Source organism: Melanotaenia boesemani, chromosome 12 (assembly GCF_017639745.1).
Source record: "Melanotaenia boesemani isolate fMelBoe1 chromosome 12, fMelBoe1.pri, whole genome shotgun sequence".
Taxonomy (NCBI): domain Eukaryota; kingdom Metazoa; phylum Chordata; class Actinopteri; order Atheriniformes; family Melanotaeniidae; genus Melanotaenia; species Melanotaenia boesemani.
Window position 1 is genome coordinate 13358266 of NC_055693.1, and position 20602 is coordinate 13378867.

Consider the following 20602-nt stretch of genomic DNA (forward strand, 5'->3'; position numbering starts at 1 on the left):
TAGTTAAATGGAAACCTTATCTACTTGTTTTTGTTCCCCTGTAGATTTCCTTGTAATTTTTGATGAAATAAAAATTATTTATTTAGAACATTACAACATTAAAGATGCAGTTTCCTTTCAGCTGCATCCTACTATCAAAGGACTGATGTGTAGATGAAAGCCTTGTTTTTTTGTGTGTTTTTTTTGTAGTTTGAAGTTGCCCTTTTCTTGAGGTTTGGGTGAAATGATGGCCTTTGTCTTCGTCACTTAGAGATCAACCTTCAGAGGGAACAACATGGTTCTGTGCAAGGGAAAAAAAAAAAGTAGGATCAGGTTGGATGGACAATACTGTATCTCACTCAGAGGGAAAGATGAAAGGAGTGTTGGTTTTGTTGCTGTGAAGGGTAGTGTGAAAGGTCACAAAAAATTTACCAGCAGGGGAAGATCATAGACAAGCCAGACCAACAACCCCACCTTCTCATTACAAACACATACATAACCATGATGTTTGTGTCTACCTATACCCATTTGAACATACCTTAGCTGCTTTGTCTTGCACTTCTTCATGTTGCTGTTACAGAGAAGGAAGACATTGTATGAATGTGTTACAGTAAAGATCGGAATACAGCTGGATTCTCATGAAATTTGCATGATTACAATCATGGGAACATCCATTTTGCCAAGCTTCTACTATCTGTTTTTGGTCAAACCAAAACCTTTCATAAACTCATCTTTCTTCAATATTAGCCAGTTAAGAATTTAGATGTGATAATCAACAGTGGCAAAATATTTACCATCTAGTTCGGTTATGCTTGGATCATTTGAGTGAACTTTGCTCATGACTTTAACTCATTCACTCACTTTTCCAAACTGCTTCTACATAGAACTTCCTAGATGCACAGTAATGAAGTTACAATTAATAGTTTAAACCTAGCAGTCAATAAAAATTTGTCAGATAAATTATTAGTGTTGGACAGTGTTTCCCTTACCATTATATTGGTGGGGCGCCCCGCCCTCCCCATGAAACCCACCGACCCGCCTACAAAGTCAAGTTCATTAATTTTGATCTGGTTTTCTATAAAGGTCTAAGTTACAGCAGAAGTCATTTCACGTTCTTTTCTCTAGAACAGGTTTATACTTTGTTACTTTTATTGAAAATATAACAGATGTTATTTATCTGATTTACATGACAGCAAGTCATAGCTGTTCTCTGTGCCGCTCTGAGTTTCGCACTGATGCGACCACACACAGTCATACATGTGCGGACAGAGCATGCGTCGGAAAACACGTCAACCAGCTGAAAATCAGACCCAAACATCAGCGTTTTTTAAACATTACCGGGAGGTAAAGACGGACACACTCGATCCAGCGTAGAGCAGCTGAAACATTTCTCCTTCTGCGGTGTTAAGCCAAGAACATCCATTGTGTACATCGTGGGAATGTGCACAGCCGAACTCCCACGGTCATTGTAGTGATTTCTGAGTCGTCACGGTCTAAAACTGAACAAGTACTTTTTTTTAGGTTTTACTAACGTCAACTCATTATCTGAGATATGAACTTTAAGAACATTTAGAGAGATTCCACTGAATGAAACGGTTTTCATCAGCATGTGTTTTACTTTTATCTGTCAAGTGTTTTTATTTTTTATCACCGGAATTAGTCCAGGATGAAGTTTGGAAATTTTTTAAGTTAGTCATTATCGTATTTCATATTAACACTATAATGTTGTAATGGGAATGTTACCTGTTGCAAAGTTCATGAATACCTTCATAATTTTACAGTACAGATTTTAAAGTAATAATGAACCTTTTCTTCCTTAAAAAAAATTAAAGGAAAAGTTATGTCATACCGTTCAGTCTGTACATGATCTCACTTTCTAAAGCATTCTATTTAAATTCATTGACTTATATTTTTGTTTAAACAGAGAAGCTGATAGCATACCAACGGGAGTTCCATGCTTTGAAAGAACGCCTTCGTGTGGCAGAGCAGAGAACGCTGCAGCGCTCATCTGAGCTCAACAACATCCTCGAGCAATTCAGACGAGCCATTGCTGAAACTAACAGCAGCAAAGATACCCTCACAAACTTCTCAGGTAACTGAAGCATGCAACACATTTAAACTCATGAACTCCAGCTTGGCTTTGTCAGTCATTCTGTGCAGCAGATGTCATTGAATTCTGAGATGTTCTAATCAAGTGTTCTTTAATGCATACTGATTAAATTAAAATGAAAAAGATCTTGCGCTCCTTGATGTGACAAAGGATTTTTTTTGTTTTTGCTTCTTATTAGGTTTCATGACCATGCAATATAGTGTAGAAGCCTAAATCTTAATAAAAAAAAAGTCCTGTGGGAAAGTACCTTTCTGAGCATTAACTCATTTTTCATGAAAAATATTTCAGTTTGGCAGAAACTTTTGTACCCACTGACTTATTGAATTTAGCTGGTTGAATCACACCGGTCACAAGACCATTTAATATTTGGTTTACTCAGTCATATGTGATAAAGAAAGCAGCTAATTGTCACACATTAGCAACTGAAAGTAGTACATGTATGATAAATTTTCATAAATAAAACTGTTAAATAGGTTGACTGTGTCTCAATTGTCTATCACATGTTTTGTTGAATCATTCTTGCAGAGTTGTGCTTTTAACTTTGTTCTAAATGATCTTAGTTTCTGTCATTTTCATTGTGACTGTTGTATAACTGCTTTCATGCATTTTTAAATGGAGATGATTTTTGTCTTTAAGTAGATAAATCACAAGCCCAGCCAAAATAAAATGAAGGCTGGACACTTATAAAATGGTAGAAGTAATTTTTTTATCAGAAATGGCCCAGATGTTATGATCTATGTAGTTCAATTTATAGTTGAACATTTAATTCAATTGTTCTACAAGCAGTACTCTTGTAGTATACAAGAGTACTTGAGTTTAAACTTACTGTTACTCTAAAAGTCATGTTAATTTACTTATTTTCTTCATGATTATTTTTTCTTCATTTCACTGTTATTCACATAGATAGATTAGACATATGAGCACATATAGCTGATATGATTTATACCAGAAGTCCACAACCACCACTTAGTTATCTTTGATTATTTGAAGTGATCCTACAAATTAAGCCATGCTCCATTAAATTTCACTTAATGCCATTTGAACAATTACAAAAAAGCTCTACATTTTACATGTGGTCATTTCAGACGAAACACAGAAACTACTGAAGGAACTTGCAAATAGGAAACCTCTTCAGGTGCCAAGCATCTACCACCACATGCCTCACCTGCTCAACAATGAGGGGAGCCTGCATCCTGCAGTGCAGGTTGGCCTTGGACGCACAGGAGGTAAGAATAGTGTATGATTTTACAAAGTCAGGATAAAAGTAATCTTCCTGATGCGTCATTCTTTATCTTTTACGTGTATGACATCCTTGTCATACACAAACACAGTAAAACATTGAGAAAATCAACAAGCTTTCTTTTGTATCTGGTTCACAGCAAATATCCCCCTGTGGCTGGGAATAAAAGTTGATAAGATTTTCATACCAATGCCGTTATCAGTGCTGATTATGGACCTGGTTCTTAATTTCATTATTGATCCTTGACCTTGGCTATATGTACATGCAGGACATGTCCAAGAGTTTGAAGTTCAAGCCCATGTCTGACACCAAAAATGTGGAAGAAATTATTTATTACCAAATAACGTCTAAGTGAAAGAGTCTCAAGCCCCAAAAAATGTCTAAGATTTATGAAGCGGAGCGATCAGGCAGCGTGACGACGCAGTGCTTTTTATCCTTTATGTAAATTCACACTTGTCACATTATTTATAGCACAAAGAAAGAGAAAGTCTCAGCATGCACACAGTTATCAGCAATTGCATCATCTGTCTGTACATTGTGCCTCTTCTATCTGGTACAAACCGACCTGGTTCCTTATAATCGCGGGTGAGTGATAGTGAGGCATCTCTGCAATAACGACAGCAATCATATCTAAGTGCATATCATATGAAGAAAAAGCATTATTGTTTACATCATATTGAAGTAGAAATGCATAGTATAACTAGAGAATAAAATCAACCAAAACCTGTTCTCCTTTAACACATTTATAAGAAGAACACTGTTGAAGAAGCGCGCAGGTGTTACTGCCTTTCACAGAGCAGCAGGGTACAGTCAGAGAGAAGTATCCCTACTGAGGAGTAGAAGCATTGATCTGATGGCCAATTTGGCAACTCTGTTAGTATTTGTTTCTTTACGCTGCAGCAGCAAGTTTTTAATTTGTATTCGGTACATAAGAAAATGGCAGTGGTTCAGGTGCGAATGATTCTGATTCATTGGAAAATTTGGAATTGGTTCTAATTTCTCTTTCATACCTTTGATCACATTTTTGCCAAAGTAAATTTGTTTAAAACAGTTACAGAGCTGAATGTTTTCTTTAATGATTCATTAAAACTACAATAAAAATAAAATCAAAATCCTTCTTAATTTTTCTGACATCTTTTGCTTTTTTCTCCTGTAATATGCATTTTACTTAAATTCCATTTTAAAGAAAAAGACTGTATAGTTCTCTTATTACAAGCTGAGTTTTTAAAATGTCCAGACAGGTGGAGTTCTGTCATTACCTTCCCATTTATTTAAATTCTTTCACTCCTGTTTAAGTCTTTTTTATTTACCTCCAGTTTCGGCTTCATTCAGCCGGCAAACTGCAGCATGCTGCATGTGACCTCTGTTCTATCAAGTTCCCTTTAAGAGGATTACTTATCTGGCTTTGTGAGTGTGATATGTGAAGTAAATTTAAGTCCTGAAGGAAGTAAGTTTAGGGACTGAACAGCACAAATGGACTTTCCACATTCCCACAGATAAGGGCTAAGGGGATGAACAGAGGCTCCAAACACAGGAAAAACAGGAGTGGCAATTTGGGATCCAAAATAAGTTTACATCCCTGGCTGCCAGCTTGTTTGATTGCATTAAAGGGCAGTGATCAGTTTCTATAAGGTGTAACCTCCCTTACACAGTACTTTGATTTTGTTAAATCCCCTGACATATCTAGATTTGATTCACTACATTTTTCAGCTACACACTCATTCAGGCTTCGTTTGCAGAGCAAGGACTTTAAAATAAAAAGTTATTCTAAGACGTTAGTCAGGAGGTGGTGGTGTTTCAGCTTTTGAAAGAAACTGCTATGAAATGATTGACAAACTGTACTTCTTTATTTAGACTTCTACTTTCTGACCACTCAACAAGCATTTGTAAACAGTACTTAAAAACAAATGCTTATCTGGATCAGCGTTGAAAGGTTGCAAAAAAAAAAAACAAACAAAAAAAAAACATTGTGTCCTTTTCTGCTTAAGATTCACTGTTATTCCTGCATCACACATACAATTCTTATCCAATCTGTAATTGAACAGATTTCATGATTGTTTTTGTGATTGTTATAATGCCACCCTGGAACTGAGCTCGATTTTCTGCAGCTGGGTAGTTTTTTCCAGGAAAAGAGAAATCTCCCTAACACTGATTTTTGACCCCTGCATTAAAATAGAAGCTGGTGAACCTCATATTTTCATGTTACTCTTTTTTAGATTCTTCTCCAGTGAGTCATGACTTGCAAACTTTGACCAAATGGTTCAGTGTGACATCGAAATCTGTGATTTTTCTGACAAGAATTAGTTTGTGCTAATTACTAAACTTGATCATATTTTCTGCCAGTCATTCTAATAAAGATCTATCCTCTCTGACACCCTCACACATATGCAAGCTTGTTATTCAGTCACACCTCCATATGCATTATGGACTGTGTTGAGGCTCTTTTTCCCACCACCTGGCAGTGCTGTGTGTCTGTGCTGTCTGAATAACAAACCTCACCGTACATGCAGAATGTTTAAGTCGTAATGCATCAGTAAAAATGTGATTCTATTTGGATTTAAAAAACTGTTTGTGCTCTGTTGGGCTAGCTGCACTGCCAAACTGATTGGGGGGAGTAGATAAATAAAATAGAAAAATTTAAGTGAAAAGTATGATTGTATCTTCTGTGTGCAACTCAAATTTCTGTGTTGTGCATCCCAGCTAAAAAATGTTAGTAAATACAGTAAAAATTTGACCTAATTAATAATTGGACCTGAACTAAAAATTATGTGGTTTGTTGTCAGTGTGTGTCTAAAGTGTGGGTGTTTTAGGATGTATGTTAGTGTGCCAAGAAGTTGCAACTTAAAAAAAAAAAAAATAATAATTTCCTTTGTTTTATTCTATTATTATTGAATTAATCCTTTAAGTACGATCTTGATGTATTTAAAGTGTGGTAGTTCATGTTATGCATTGTAGGATTTATTTTGTCTGTGAATTAAAATACAACTTACTGACAATTATGCCTAATTTACTTCATAGCTTGAGAGCTGTGAATTTCTCAGATTTCATAGTGTGTCTTTGATTATCAAGTCTCTAGCTAATTAATGCTGCATTGAAAAGAAATGTAACTGCAAACCATTTTCAGTCATGTGACTGGATTCCATCTTTGACTCTTTAAATATTAACTTTCTTTGATTAGTTACATAATATATCTTACTAATGATGTAGCCATGGTTAATAATCTGAAAAATAATTATATTTAAGTATTTGTAAGACACTGAAAGCATGCAGTCACACACAGCTGAGCCACTGCACCTTATTTAGTGTGTGTGTGTGCATGGTATGTCAAACCTGTTCTTTTCACTAATGTGACAGAAGTGCACAAGCATGCAGCAGCTTGTTGGGATATTTCCCTTAAGGAGATAAAAGGGTAGCAGAGTGATGCGGGCAGACCGATTGAGAGATGAGGAGAGGGGGCAGTCCTGCAGTCGGCCCTGCCGCACATACATGCATTACCACTCATTCATCGTCTACCATCCTTCTATATATTGTCACTTTGTCTCCTTGCCTTCCTCCCACATTCTCCTTTCATCCTCGACCTACTTTCTTGAAAATAGTGGTGGGCGTCGTTATACAGCATGGCGCTCAGTGCGAAAAACACAAAGGAGAACTGGGACAGATTCTTCACGCTGTACAGATCACTCTAGAGGATTACACCCCGTCTCAATCCACTGTGCTGTTCACTCATCCTGCACCTCAAGTTTGTTTTCTGCTTTTATTAGGGCCCCTTGTGTCCCTGCATCCGCTTAGTCAGTATGTTTCCTCTTTAACCCTCCTTCTTCACCAGACACACACACACACACACACACACACACACACACACACACACACACACACACATACACACCCCTCTTTACATATACTTCACATTACTGTTCCGGTAAGGCTGGTTCTTTGGAACTCCCAACAGCACTTTGCCTTGTTAGCCTTCTCACAGCCAAAGTTTTTAACATTTTATGCATAAAATGCAAAAGTGTTTGCAAGTTTTGACTGTATTATATTGACAGGGTGACTACACTATGTGTACAAAGAGGAAAATTACACCTGATAAAACAAGCTAAAAGACAAGTTCATACTCAAGGTTTGAATTGTGTTCTTCAATGAACAAAACGCATAATTGATGTCTGTAAACCACTAACTGCTGGCACCAGTGTAACTCTACTTTGTTACTTCATTGTGTGTCTATCGATTTCTTTATGGAAATAATTTATGTTTGCATGAAGTATCACTTTTTTCTACACACTGCCTTTAATTTTCAGGAAATTCTTTATATGTGTGCTACAGAGCAACAAAATGTTTAATGTAATTTTTTACTCAAATTAAAGCTTTTTAAATGCAAAACCAGCCATGCAAATGTAGTGTTAATGACCAAGCCAACCTTTTTAATAGATATCTTGTGATAGAACAGCTAAGAAGTGCATGTAGACAGATTACTTGGAGTAAATAGATTATGAAGATGTTCACCGTTTTCAGTGTTCTAGAAACTAAAGTAAAGACCTGATTGGTGTAATTACAGATGGTCACTCAGTCCCTTTTCACAATCCAGCTGATCTTAACACTAAAAAGCAAGATTACATTAAATACTAGAAACTAAGATTCAGATGTACTTAAGTACATAACATCAACTGAAACACCACTATGAGTTTACTGAAGGTAGACACATTGTTTTTAATAGAAAGTTAGCAGTGCAGTGGTCTATCATATTAGTAGGACCCATGCCTGATGCACCCCACATGGTCTTTCTCTTCTTTCCAACCTAGAACACAATGTTTGTTATTCCCGAAACGAAACTGAAACTTGGCTTTTCTTGACGTGTCCATCTAATATGAGCCCGTGCCCACAGAACCCAAGTTTGTTTGTTTGTTTTTTTTGTTTTTTTTTTTCTTCCAGAATAGAGATAAGGCAGTTTCAGATTTCAGTATGCAGGGACATACTCTGTTGGCTTGGCTGATGATGGTTTTCTGTTGGATTGTATTAAGGTTTCTAATGCAGTGCTATCTGAAGACTCAGAGGCCATGCAACAGTTTCTTTTCTTTGCAGGTTGCAGGATAAAGAACTGTTTTTAAATTCCAATGTCCAATCCAATTCCAATCAGTTTTCCTTTACATGGTTATTCAGTATGGCTGGATGGTGTATTGACTTTTTTAAAAGCTAAAATTTCAATATTCCTTCCAATAACATCTTTCTGCCATTAAGCTTTGCTTAAAATAGCATTTCTCGTCCCTCACTGTCCAAGTCCCAATTCTTTCTTAAAAAAAAAAATTCACAAAATTGATCACAAATTCTTTATATTGTTGCCAACTTCATAACTGTAATTTGGAAGCTTTACTTCCATGCTTACTCTTTGATTCAGTAACTTTCTTTGGGGGGAATATTGAAATGTTACAATGATCTGGATATGATATGATTTGGATAAACTACTTGTGTGGTTATTTATTTAAAGAGACTTTAACAACATGTAGCATGGTTGTGCAGATATATTAAAAACCACCTCCATCAGATATCCTACCCACTGCCATCTGTCAGTCTGGGCATGATTTTCAATTCATGTGGATTTAGGTGGACATAATCTGTTGTTGACTAACAGCAAAGATCATGTGGATTTGGACCCCCCCCCCCCCCCCCTTTTTTTTTTTTTTTTTTTTTTTTAATTAAACCTCTACCATTCTCATGTAACACTGTCTTCTTCTCAGTTACCATGGTGATGGGAATCCCAACAGTGAAGCGGAAGGTGAAGTCATATCTGTCAGAGACTCTACGTTCCCTGATAGACAAGCTCTCACCAGAAGAAAAGCTTGACTGTGTCATCATAGTGTTTGTTGGGGAGGTGAGAGCTCAAATATGCCGATTTATAACAGAGCATTTCTCCATAATAGATTGAAATTCATGTTTTAAAAAAATGTGTATGTTTCATATGTATTCCTGGTATAATCTCTGCAGACTGACCTGGACTATGTTCAGAGTGTGGTTGCTGGTCTGGAAAAAGAGTGAGAGCATTTCTCTGCTTCTTGACAGATGCATTAAAGCTTGAAATATTAAGATTTGAAATTTCATAGCTTTGTCACACTTTTGACTGAAGCTCGTCTTTCCTTAGATTTTCTACAGAGCTGAGCTCAGGCTTGCTGGAGGTAATCTCCCCACCAGCTGCCTATTACCCTGATCTCACCAACCTCAAGGAGACTTTTGGAGACTCGAAAGAAAGAGTCAGGTAAGAAAGGCATGGCAGCTTGTTTTTATGTGGTCTGACTATTATAAAGCAAAAATGTGTCAAGAATCATTATGTAAGTTGTGAAAGAATCATCCCTGAGAGAATATAATGTTGGAAAGCATTGCTAAGGATTTCAGAAAAACTAGAGGGGATGAGTCAGTGAGAAGTGGGAGGGAGAGAACGACTGAGAGCTTTTAGGTAGGTTGACTGGGTGCTTAGTATTCCACAGGCATTTGTCAAAGTCAGATCAAGGTCGTCAGCAGCAGCACTCACTACCTCCGTCCCTCTGTAGTGCTCAGTTTGATCCTCTCTGCTTATCTTTTCTTTATAGTTGGCTTCATTAAAAATCTATTTATAGTTCAGTGGAGACTTGCAGTATGTACTCAGATAATGGCCCACAGGAGCACTTCACTGTGTTTTTTTGTGAGTGTTTGTGAGCGCAGATGTTTCTAATACAAATGTGATCAGGTAGTACCTTGTTCATCATGACTGTCATGGTTTTTACACCTGCATGCAAATCAGTTGTAAAGAACTAAACCATTGATACCAAAACAGTAGCAACACTCAACCACCTGGCTGAGTCTGAATAGGTTTGAGTGAATGCATGCCTTCATTTGCGTAGCATATTTTCATGAAACTATTAAAGGCATTTGTATGTGACAGAGTATCAGAAATGATTCTGTGCCAGTTCCCATACAGTAACACTTGCAGTGAACAGCGTTAAGTCAGATTGCTACATCATTTGGTTCAAACAATTAGTATGACAGCGGCAGTTTATAAATTATTCAAACAGAATCTGCTGCTGCAACTTCACTTATCTACCTGGAAGGGTATTTTTAACTTTATGCTTGTGAATCAGCATGTTTGACATGCGTTTAGCAGATAAAATGTCCTTGATGATACCTTAAGATAGAGTGAAATGGATTCAGCTTTCATGTATCTACAGTTTGAACTTTGATTTTGTGTGTGATTTTTGTTTTGTTTAGATGGCGAACAAAGCAAAATCTGGATTATTCCTTCCTCATGATGTATGCAGTGAGCAAAGGAGTTTATTATGTCCAGGTAGGTCCTTGAATTTAAGAAAAAAACAGGGAAATTAAAATCTGGTATGTAAATTGAGCTTTACCTTTTCATTCAAAGCGGTCAAGTATTTAAAAGCTGATTTTTGGTGCTAATGGTTTCAAGGGGCACAATATTTTTTTCTGATATAAATTCATTTCAATTGCCACTGGACAAAACTACTTATTTCCACACACTCCTAAGGGTGTTATGTAATGACTTGTCATTTGAGAAAAGACGCTGCAGAATCTAGCCTTATGTGGATGTTAAAAATGGCAGTTAAACATTTAACAAAGTTGATTAAGAATCAGTTTTGTGAAGCGTGTTTAAATCAGTTGGCATGCTATACCCCAATAGACATCTGATTCAGTGTTTCACAGGATACAGCAAATAGTAAAAGTATCTCTAACCTAACCAAACAACCTGAAATGTACCTAGTTATTTGAAGTTCTAACAATGACGTTTTTGCTGTGGTAATCTTTCATCTTTCTGTCTTATTCATTGAACATGTCATTTCCATTATCAGCTATCAAATGGAGGGAAGAGGTATTGTCTGTGTATTTAGTAACAGCTGCTACTGTAGTTTAGTACACATCTTAGTACAAGAATATTTTACCTCAGCATAGAGAGTTGTATTGTGTGACTGCAGAAGTCTCCCCCTTCTGCTGCCCCCACCTCTCCATCAACAATAAACTCCAACTGCAGCTCCAAGAGTGGTTTGGTTTGTTCCTCAGTTTTGATTTTTCTGTTTTTGTGCTCTTGTAGCTGGAAGATGACATTGTGGCCAAGCCCAACTACTTTGCCACTATGAAGAACTTCGCCCTGCAGCTTTCCTCAGAGGACTGGATGATCCTGGAGTTCTCTCAGCTTGGCTTCATCGGTAGTACCCATTCCTTGTCTGTTGAACCATGAGCATCTACCAGACTTCTGTCAAACAAAGCAAGAACTACTTAGACAGCAGATCTAATAAGGAAGTAAAGTAGATTTCAATGTATAGAGATGCTTAAAAATCTGTAGGATTTGTGAATGAAAGCTTTATTTTTAACATTTTAAGACAAAAAAAAATAGATAACAAAACCTGCAAAGAAAAAAAAACAATAAAACAAAAGTAGTCATAGTAATTCACATGCTCAAAGAGGAGCAGCAAGAAGTCCAAGCTTATGTACTCCACCCCATCTCTACTGTTAATAACAATCACTAATACTTCCTGTTTAGATTCGCCTCTTAACCTAATTACAATATGCTATGTATTTCTATCTATATAAACCCAGTAAACAGACTAAAATCTATACATATTTACAAATGCCTATGCATACATTTACATATCCACATGCACACACATAAATACATAGCCTATATAAAAAGTAATAAGTCAAATACTTGATAATGGCACCAATAAAAGTCCCTCCTCTTCGAATCAAATCTTTGGACCTCTTTATAAATTTGAACATGCTTGAACATTGCTTGTAGACGTGTTACAGCTTCAATCCACAAACCGAGACAAAAACTTGTCAAGGTTGTACAGACACAGATGTTTAAAGTTTAAATCCCATCCTAATCATTGTAAGACCCATATGAAATAAAAACAGGTTTAATATTGAACTTTTGTTAAAATGTATGGACTTTTTTCATATCAATTTGTCATATTTGGATGACGATATTCCCAAGACATTTTCCCAATTTAATAATTTTGCTATAACAATTGGTTGCTGTTTAAGATCAACTAACACTTAGTAAACTTGTTTTTCTTTTCCTGCAGGAAAAATGTTCCAGGCTCCTGATCTAAACCTAATTGTTGAGTTTATTTTTATGTTCTACAAAGAGAAACCTATTGACTGGTTGCTGGACCATATTCTCTGGGTCAAAGTCTGCAATCCTGAAAAAGATGCGGTATGCACTGTAATAATTGTATGAGGGAAAAACGATCAATGTAAGTGAAATGTGTCATCTTATTCCGTTCTTTTTTTTTTTTTTTTCTGTCTTTTTTTCTTTTTTTCCCCCTACTTTTCCAGAAACACTGCGAGCGTCAGAAGTCCAGCCTCCGTGTGCGGTTTAGACCATCACTGTTTCAACATGTAGGACTCCATTCTTCTCTTGCTGGAAAGATTCAGAAACTTACAGTGAGTCTCACTCTGGCAGTTATTTCCAAACTCTGCTGAGGCTGCGTCCGGTACAGAAAACACTAGTTTCCTGTTTGTCTGCATCTGCAGGACAAGGACTTCCTGAAGCCACTTCTCCATAAGATGCATGTTAACCCTCCAGCTGAGGTCTCCACTTCAATGAAGGTAAGGATTCCCATGCCTTTGCTGACCCATTCTTATCTATTGTATATGAAAAAATGACCATGAAAAACATGTCATGTACTTTATGCAAGATTATGGGAAGAATACAAAGACAAACATCTTTTTGCATTTTGCAGGTGTATCAGGGTCACACACTGGAGAAGACATATCTAGGAGAGGATTTCTTCTGGGCAATCACTCCAACTGCAGGAGACTACATCCTCTTCAAATTTGATAGGCCTATTAGCATAGAGAGGTAAATATTTTGAGGAATTATCTTCAATATGATGGTGTGCACAGAGCTTGTCTTTGTCATTAATATAAAGGGTGAACATAGAGTATATAACAGTCTCTATAATATATACAGTATTTTAATCAGCTGCACTTTGCTGATTTGGGTCCAGCCTTTGTGAGTGCATGCATTGTACATCTCTGGAGATCAGGGTGAGCTAATGAGAGTGCTCTAAATTAAGCATTCTCAGCCCAGCCTCCTCTGTGGTGGTGGAGGTAGGGAGGGAGGGAGAGAGAGAAAGAGAGGAAAACGCTGATATATAAGAGGGAGGGTTAAGTTGGACTGACAGCACAGCAGAGCAACCCTTAAATCTGTGTTCAGATTTAGACAAATGGAAGTCTATTTATTACATCCACTGACTATGTGATGGTAATGTTTGGACATTTTAGATGCAAGTTGAAAGAAAAGGAACCAATCAGTATCGCAGTTTTTTTCCTCATGTCTACTATTTGACATTTAAGATAAAAGGCTCACATCCACAAGTTCAAAGAAAACTGGTTTAGATAAAGTCCTGTTTGAATTTTGCAATCCCATCACATATCTATGCTTTGTTTATGTTTGGTTGTTCAATTCATCCCCAGTTTTCCTCATATCAGCTGGGATTCTTAAGTGTTTGAAGGATAAAATGATTTAAATGTATGATACTGAAGAACTGTAACTATGACTTGATTATAAGATAGCAGAAGTACAGGGCTTTTTTAGATATATGTATTCAAATTACTTTTAAACTCAAAGGGACGTTTGCGTTTCTATACTTTTGCATTCCCAAATTAAAATGAATTACTAACAGGTACGTGAATAACTTAATGTCAGAAATTGTGTTTCAGTGGTAGCTATCATGGGGGAAGAGTGAAAAATTGAAACTTATATTGAAACTTAATTTGTGATTTGCTTTGCAGGTTCCTATTTCGCAGTGGTAACCAGGAGCACCCAGGAGACAAGATTGAGAACACTACAGTGGAAATACTGCCTGTTTCGGTATGGAAACAACCACTGCACCAGGGATACGCAATGTGGTCCCACAAGGGCCGCAGCCCTGCAGGTTTTCAAAGTCTCCGTGCTCCAGCACACCTGATTCAAATTCAATAGATGCAACAGTCTGTTAAGCTCTGCACAGTGACTCATATGAGTCAGGTGTGTTGGAGCAGGGAGACACTGAAAACCTGCAGGGCTGTGGCCCTCAGGACTGAATTGAGTAACCCTGCCCTAAACCAAACACACATGCAGTCTGTCACCTTTTCTGATGAGATGCACAAATGTCCCTGATTAGATTACATTGACTGCTCTTTTAGATGTGGGTTGTTGATTATTAAAAGGAATGTGAGCATGACACTCGCTGCTCTGGTAGAGTTGACATGTGACATTGTAATCCACACTATCAGTGTAAGGACAGCTGCTAACATTTGTTTGGGTGCAATTTAAATAGCAAATCATTAAGATATGAATTTGGGTCTTGAATAATACATTCTGCTACCAACAGTCACTGTCTTTGTATGTTAGGAAAGTGGACTGCTGACCAAAGACAAATACAAACGAACTGAGGACCGCTTTTACAGGATTGGTAAGTGAATCCTCATTTTTCTGTATGAAAACATACAAATATACTGGAGGATCATAATCCAATAGTTTTTCCAGTTTTCCCTCTTTTCTTTTGCTTTAATAAATTATCTATTCGTTGTTAGTGAATTATTGGCCATGCTCTCAATTTACAGACATGAGTTACGTAATTTCATATACACTCATCTTCAAAGTGTGTTGAAGATCTTCTCAGCCAGGATTTTCCTTAAGTCACCAGTTTTATATCCAATTCTGCTCTTTTTGCTCACATTTTGCATCTGATTTCTATAAGTTTTGTTTTTATCTGTCTACATGTATAAACCTCAGGTCACTTTGAAAAAGGCTTGGCAGAAGGGGCTGTAGATCCGTCTTTCAATCCTGTTTTGGCACTTCGGCTTTCAGTTCTTAAAGACTCTGCTGTGTGGGCCATCCTCAGTGAAGTAAGTCTGTTGTCTAGTACATCACAAATATCATTAGCTCCAGATGCACACCACCTCCTCGCATTCGCTTAATAACTCATTCGTTGCTCTCTTCTCTCTTTGCAGATACATATAAAAAGGATATCTGGCTGACTGCTCTGGAGGAGGTACATGAATCATGGCCCCTGGAGGACCAAAATCTCCTAGACTGCTTACGCAGGGCCTCTGGCACCTAGCAACCAGCAGTGAAGTCATTAGAGCTTAGAGTTGCTGTCCAAGCTTGTTGGAGGCATACCACCTCTCTGTCCCCGCTCTTCCTGATGTACCTTATTTTGCTTCTCATTAACCGGTTTACTCCCTTTATTTCTCCATCACTTCAACACTTTTGTGCTCTTTAATTTTTTTGTGAGAATGTGAATACTACTGTCTGCAGAACAACAGTGGCGGGCCTGAAGACATCTGTCCCAAGCTCTGGGTCTTAAAGTGACTGTATTGTTCAGCAGCTTTGAACACAATCAGATCATTTCTGAATGAGGTTGAATCTTTACATCTGGGGAGAACCAGTCACCTGGCCACTGGTGCAGATGCTGCCAAATCCCACTCCCTTACTCAATGCTGCCACACTTGGGCAAGCTGGGGCATTGCACTGTCACTAGCGCCTCAGCAAAGCCCGATATGATCAAGAATGTTGTTCCTCACTGATGGCCAGTTGCTCTCTGTTCTCAGCAGAAATGATAGTTTTAGATCAACACCAGCCTGAGCAAAAATGTTTTCCGCTCTCCTATCAAGTACTTTACATGTCCTAAAAGACTAACTCAATATAAGCTTACTGTCCCAAAATGCTACTTGTAGCCAATTGGTGAAAACTTTGGCCATAAGGCAATATCAGTGGTTAACTACCAGAATCCTACAAGAAAAGATTACCCTGACATTATATCTGTCTCACCTCTTGTCTGACAGGTTGTGTATGACCTCAGTGTCCATTTTTAGGAAACCAATTGGACATTGCCTTGGTATCATTTTCCTGGAGGAATATAATGTTATATTATTACAACTATGATTGACGATCTATGAAGGTGACTTAATTTATTTGAAATAAATCTTTAATTTGTACAAGAGGTAAAATATATTTTTATTCTAATAAGAGATGTTTATGGTAGTTCAGTCTGTTTTGTGTAATTTTGGTTTGTTTTTCATCTAAATTGCTATTGTACATTTAATTTTCTTGGTAATAGTGCAGAGTAAGATCTGAAATCTGTTTTGTTTTTTTGGGGGAGGGGGCTTAAAAGCTAAGATGGGAATGTTGTGAATAGATTCTGTTAAAGTAGTTGTGGATGTGGGTTGAAAATGGAAAATGTGCCTTATATCTAGGGTTTCTTGAAGTTTACCCAACATAATTTCAGTTAGATAATTTTTTTTTTTTTTTTTTTTTTTTTTGCCTACACATTGTTTGCTGGATATACTAATATTTTGAAGCTCAGACTATGATTGGAAGTCAAGAACAATATTTTTATGCTGAGTGAAAGTAGTAAATAAGGTGGTTTCACCAGTTTACCATTCAAAACTGCAAGATTTGCACTGTCCCCTTTTTCAGTCCCATTAGCTATCATTGTACCTCACTTTCCATCTTTCCAGCTTCTGTACAAATCCACTTTACAATTCATTTTGTCCATATTTCTGTTTTTATGGACAAAACATGACTACTGATCACTGCTGAGTGTTCCACTGACACACTCTCTCTTTCTTTCTCTTATATATTTACACACACACAAACACGCACACACACATATATATATATATATATATATATATATATATATATATATATATATATATATATATATATATATATATATATATATATATATATATAAAATCTTTTCCTTTGTAATAGTTTATTGAAAATCACTTGACATGTTTTCTGTGTATGTGGCTGATTTTTTGAGTGGTGTAAACTTGCTGATTTAACATGTTTAGTTTTTTTTTTTTTTTAAGAAATTAGAAAAGTGCCTTCTGGTAGAATTGATACGGAATTGGTCAATTCTATCTTATCATGCTTCTTTGCATGCATGATTGTTAAATGTAAATTATAAGCCCCCCCCCCCCTTTTCTTTTGGGGTCAAAGCAAGTTCTTCTACCCTTGATCGAACATCTGCTGTAATGCTGTACTTAATCCAGTCTCTGTTTCTTCAACATTGTTTCTCTTTGGAGAAGACGGAAGCAAGTTTTGTAAACTGTATTATTTTGAAAGGAAATTTCAGTATGACTAAGAGGACTTGCTTTCCTGCATCCACATACAAACAGAAAATGAATGCATGTAAGGGCATGAAGTTGTCATGTGATCCCTGGGATTTCCCTACTCTTGTTAAAAGGAGGACAGGACATGGAAGAACAAAGGACCTTTGGTTTAATAGCCCCCAGCCACCCATCAGTTCATGTGCCTTCATCGTATACATGTTTGCCTGATTGATGACTGTCATCAGTTTTCATGGACATATTCAAAATAAATGAGAAATATTGGTAGAAGGCATGGCCATTTTTGTAGTGTGATTTTTGTTCTTTCTTCACTCATGCCATCTGCATTATCAGCTTTGGCTTTGAAGTTGCTTTGATCCAACAGACCAAAACCAATCGGACTGCCTGCAATTATGACCAGAAAAAGAGTGAACTCGTGATGTGTCATTTGAACACATGCATAAAAAAAAAAAACCCACAAAAAACAAAAAAAAACTACAAGTTCTCCCAGCATGCACATCTACTTCCGTTTTCCCATCATGCCTTTTCTTTATCATGGCGGCTTGCAGGCTTTCATAACATATCACTGATGTTGACAAATCGATTCTAAAGCTTCTTTTTAGCTTAGTAAGGTGATATTGATATTTGTGTACATTTTTAACAATGCCGAAATATTACGAAGACAAAGAAGAGGACACCAGAGCTTGTGCCGGCATCAGAGAGGACTTCAAGGCTTGTCTCCTTCAGCATGATTGCGTTGTGAAGGTAAACCTGTCATAATCTGGACATGTTAGCGTAGTCATGTCACAGCTTAATATAATTTACTTTTGGATAGATTAATGAAACTAAATAGTTAATTTTATTCAGCTATTTTAAAAGTGAAAGACTATGCCGACTAACCACGACTGATAAAAGGTTCCAGTCGTTGCTTTTTGGCTCAATAGGCGATGCTGTGCAAATCGCTAGCTAGCTTACTTGCTGTACGTCACTTGATTTCTATGCAGAATATTTTAGTTTTTGAGACATTTATATGTCAACTGCAGCGTATGCTTATTGTACTTTTTATTTGCGTCGAAACTGTTTCGAATTATCTGAAATGTTATGACATCTTCTGTAAAGTAAGTTCTGTAAGAACTTTTATTAAAGGGGACGTTTGCTTGTTTGGAGCATTCCGGTGTGTGTTAACGCAATGCCAAGGAGGAAAGACATAGGCAATTGTTGCTCCTCATCAGTCTGGAAAGAGTTATAAGACCATTTCCAAATAATTTAAAGTCTATCATTCAGGAGTGAGAGATATTTTTCACAAGTGTGGATGTCTTTGCAACGTTATTGCCCAAACGAATTGCTTACACTATACAAGATATATTTTTCATAAGACCAATCTTTTAAGCCTTTAGAAAGTCTATAGAAATAACAAACGATAGCCATCGAATCACATTTACACCATAAATTAAACATACTTAAAAGAAGAAGAAAAAAAATGAAAACCTACCAGAGACATCTTAGTGGCTTCATTACTGTGCCTGAAAAGACTAAACCTGTAGCCATTTCCACCAGTTTTTGTTACGATCATATAGGTAAGGCATGGCTTAATCACAGAAAAGACATGATGCATTCTCTCTCTTTTTTTTTAGGAGGGGAAAATGCCCAGTGAGTGTCTGAAGGAAGGCCACTGCAAAGCCTTGCAGACGTCATTCTTTGAGTGCAAGAGGTCAATGGTAAGTCTTATAATTACACTGCCATTGGACATTGAGTTGTGTACTAAACATGGTGGAAAGATTGAAGAAAGTTAGGAATATTTAGTTTTTCTCTTTACAAGCTGAATTTTTCCAAACACACCTGAAGCACGATGCAACTGAAACTAAGAGGAGTTTCAACCCTTTAACTGTCACTCCCAAAATGCTAAAAACACTTAAAAAAAGGCAAATCCAAATTAGACTGGATGCTGCTCTTGAACCTTTTGGTGTACATTCAAAAGCATAGTCTCTCTGCAAGATCGCATTCTGAATTTTTACAATCAGCTTTCAGATTTATTATAACTATAACTTGCATGTAGTTATTGAAGTAGAAACACACAGTAAGTAAAAAAGGAAGCATCCTAGTGAACCGAGAACCCCAGGTTCTCCCCTTATTTCACAGACCAAACTACCCTAGCATGAATGTGCCCACAGTCAGAGAATCCACTATAGCTTATAAATAAACAGTAAGTGCATATAAAAGTTTCCACTTGTAATGGACGTCTTCATCAAGAACCATTTTCTCTTCTGCCAATTCCAATATCCTCTAGAAAATCGCTGCACCTCCTTGTGACCAACTCCACCACCTCTTTGAGAGTATATTTTCTCTTTTTGGCACATTTTACAATTTAGTTTGGAAACAAAAGCACACAAATCAAAGCGTCTTGTTTTTATGCACAGACGCACACACATGAACCAGTTGTTTGCTGTGTCTGTGCACAAACTTACTCAAGCCATTTTAGAATCCACATACTGAAGCATCTGGGATCATACTAGTGTCAGAGCTGATAGGCCAGATCTGCTTGCATAAGAGTACATGTGTGTCTTTTCACACTAGGTGACAATAGGTGGAGTTTATTGGCTCAGGTGAGACCATAGATTCACCCAGTTGGTCAAAAGAGATGTCAATCAAAAAACGAGAGCCTGTCCAGTTAGATAGATGCTATGATGTTGAGATATTAAACTTTAACAGATTTTTATAAAACTCTGAATTAAAAGCTAAGTCAAGAAGGCTCAGGGGTGGGACCCAGCCAGTTAAGGGTGAAGCTGTGCTGCAAACACTGACCAGTGTCTATCTTCTGTCTCCAGCTGGACACAAGGTCAAGATTCAGAGGGAGGAAAGGATACTGAGGAACCAACAATCCAGCTGAGTGGATGCTGAATCTACAGCTGTGAATACTGGAAATTATTTAAATCAATGCATCTGCTTGTGTGAGAACATCAGCATCATAAAAACCCCACTAAAGGAAGTGTGTGAGGAACAGGAGCAAAAGGACTACAAAATATGAACGAACAAATCACACTAAGAGGACTGCATCCTGCAGAGCTAATTCTGACTGAAGCTTTGATTGTTTCACTTCATTAACAGACATATTGTTATTCTGAATGAATGATTTTGTGGTGTGGAATGAAAATCAGTTGAAATAAACTATACAAAAAAGTGCT

General features: G+C 37.1%; 2 protein-coding genes across 2 annotated transcripts in view; both read left to right on the forward strand.

The window, feature by feature from the left end:
* The window catches only part of mgat4a (alpha-1,3-mannosyl-glycoprotein 4-beta-N-acetylglucosaminyltransferase A), a 30588-nt gene extending 13908 nt beyond the window's left edge, over window positions 1-16680 (forward strand). Inside the window, exons 3-17 of the mRNA XM_042001141.1 lie at window positions 1904-2071; window positions 3175-3315; window positions 9062-9195; window positions 9309-9355; window positions 9463-9576; window positions 10563-10638; window positions 11401-11515; window positions 12395-12525; window positions 12648-12755; window positions 12846-12920; window positions 13055-13173; window positions 14109-14187; window positions 14710-14770; window positions 15094-15206; window positions 15312-16680. Of these exons, the coding sequence (XP_041857075.1) occupies window positions 1904-2071; window positions 3175-3315; window positions 9062-9195; window positions 9309-9355; window positions 9463-9576; window positions 10563-10638; window positions 11401-11515; window positions 12395-12525; window positions 12648-12755; window positions 12846-12920; window positions 13055-13173; window positions 14109-14187; window positions 14710-14770; window positions 15094-15206; window positions 15312-15338 (1508 nt within the window). The 3' untranslated portion in view covers window positions 15339-16680. The remainder of the gene's footprint in view (window positions 1-1903; window positions 2072-3174; window positions 3316-9061; window positions 9196-9308; window positions 9356-9462; window positions 9577-10562; window positions 10639-11400; window positions 11516-12394; window positions 12526-12647; window positions 12756-12845; window positions 12921-13054; window positions 13174-14108; window positions 14188-14709; window positions 14771-15093; window positions 15207-15311) is intronic.
* A 1266-nt stretch (window positions 16681-17946) lies between these two features.
* Window positions 17947-20599, forward strand: LOC121649970 (cytochrome c oxidase assembly factor 5). The gene is made up of 3 exons (XM_042001143.1): window positions 17947-18185; window positions 19055-19138; window positions 20246-20599. Exons 1-3 carry the CDS (start codon window positions 18084-18086, stop codon window positions 20285-20287), a joined length of 228 nt encoding a protein of 75 aa, XP_041857077.1. The 5' UTR covers window positions 17947-18083; the 3' UTR covers window positions 20288-20599.
* The last annotated feature ends 3 nt before the right edge of the window (window positions 20600-20602 follow it).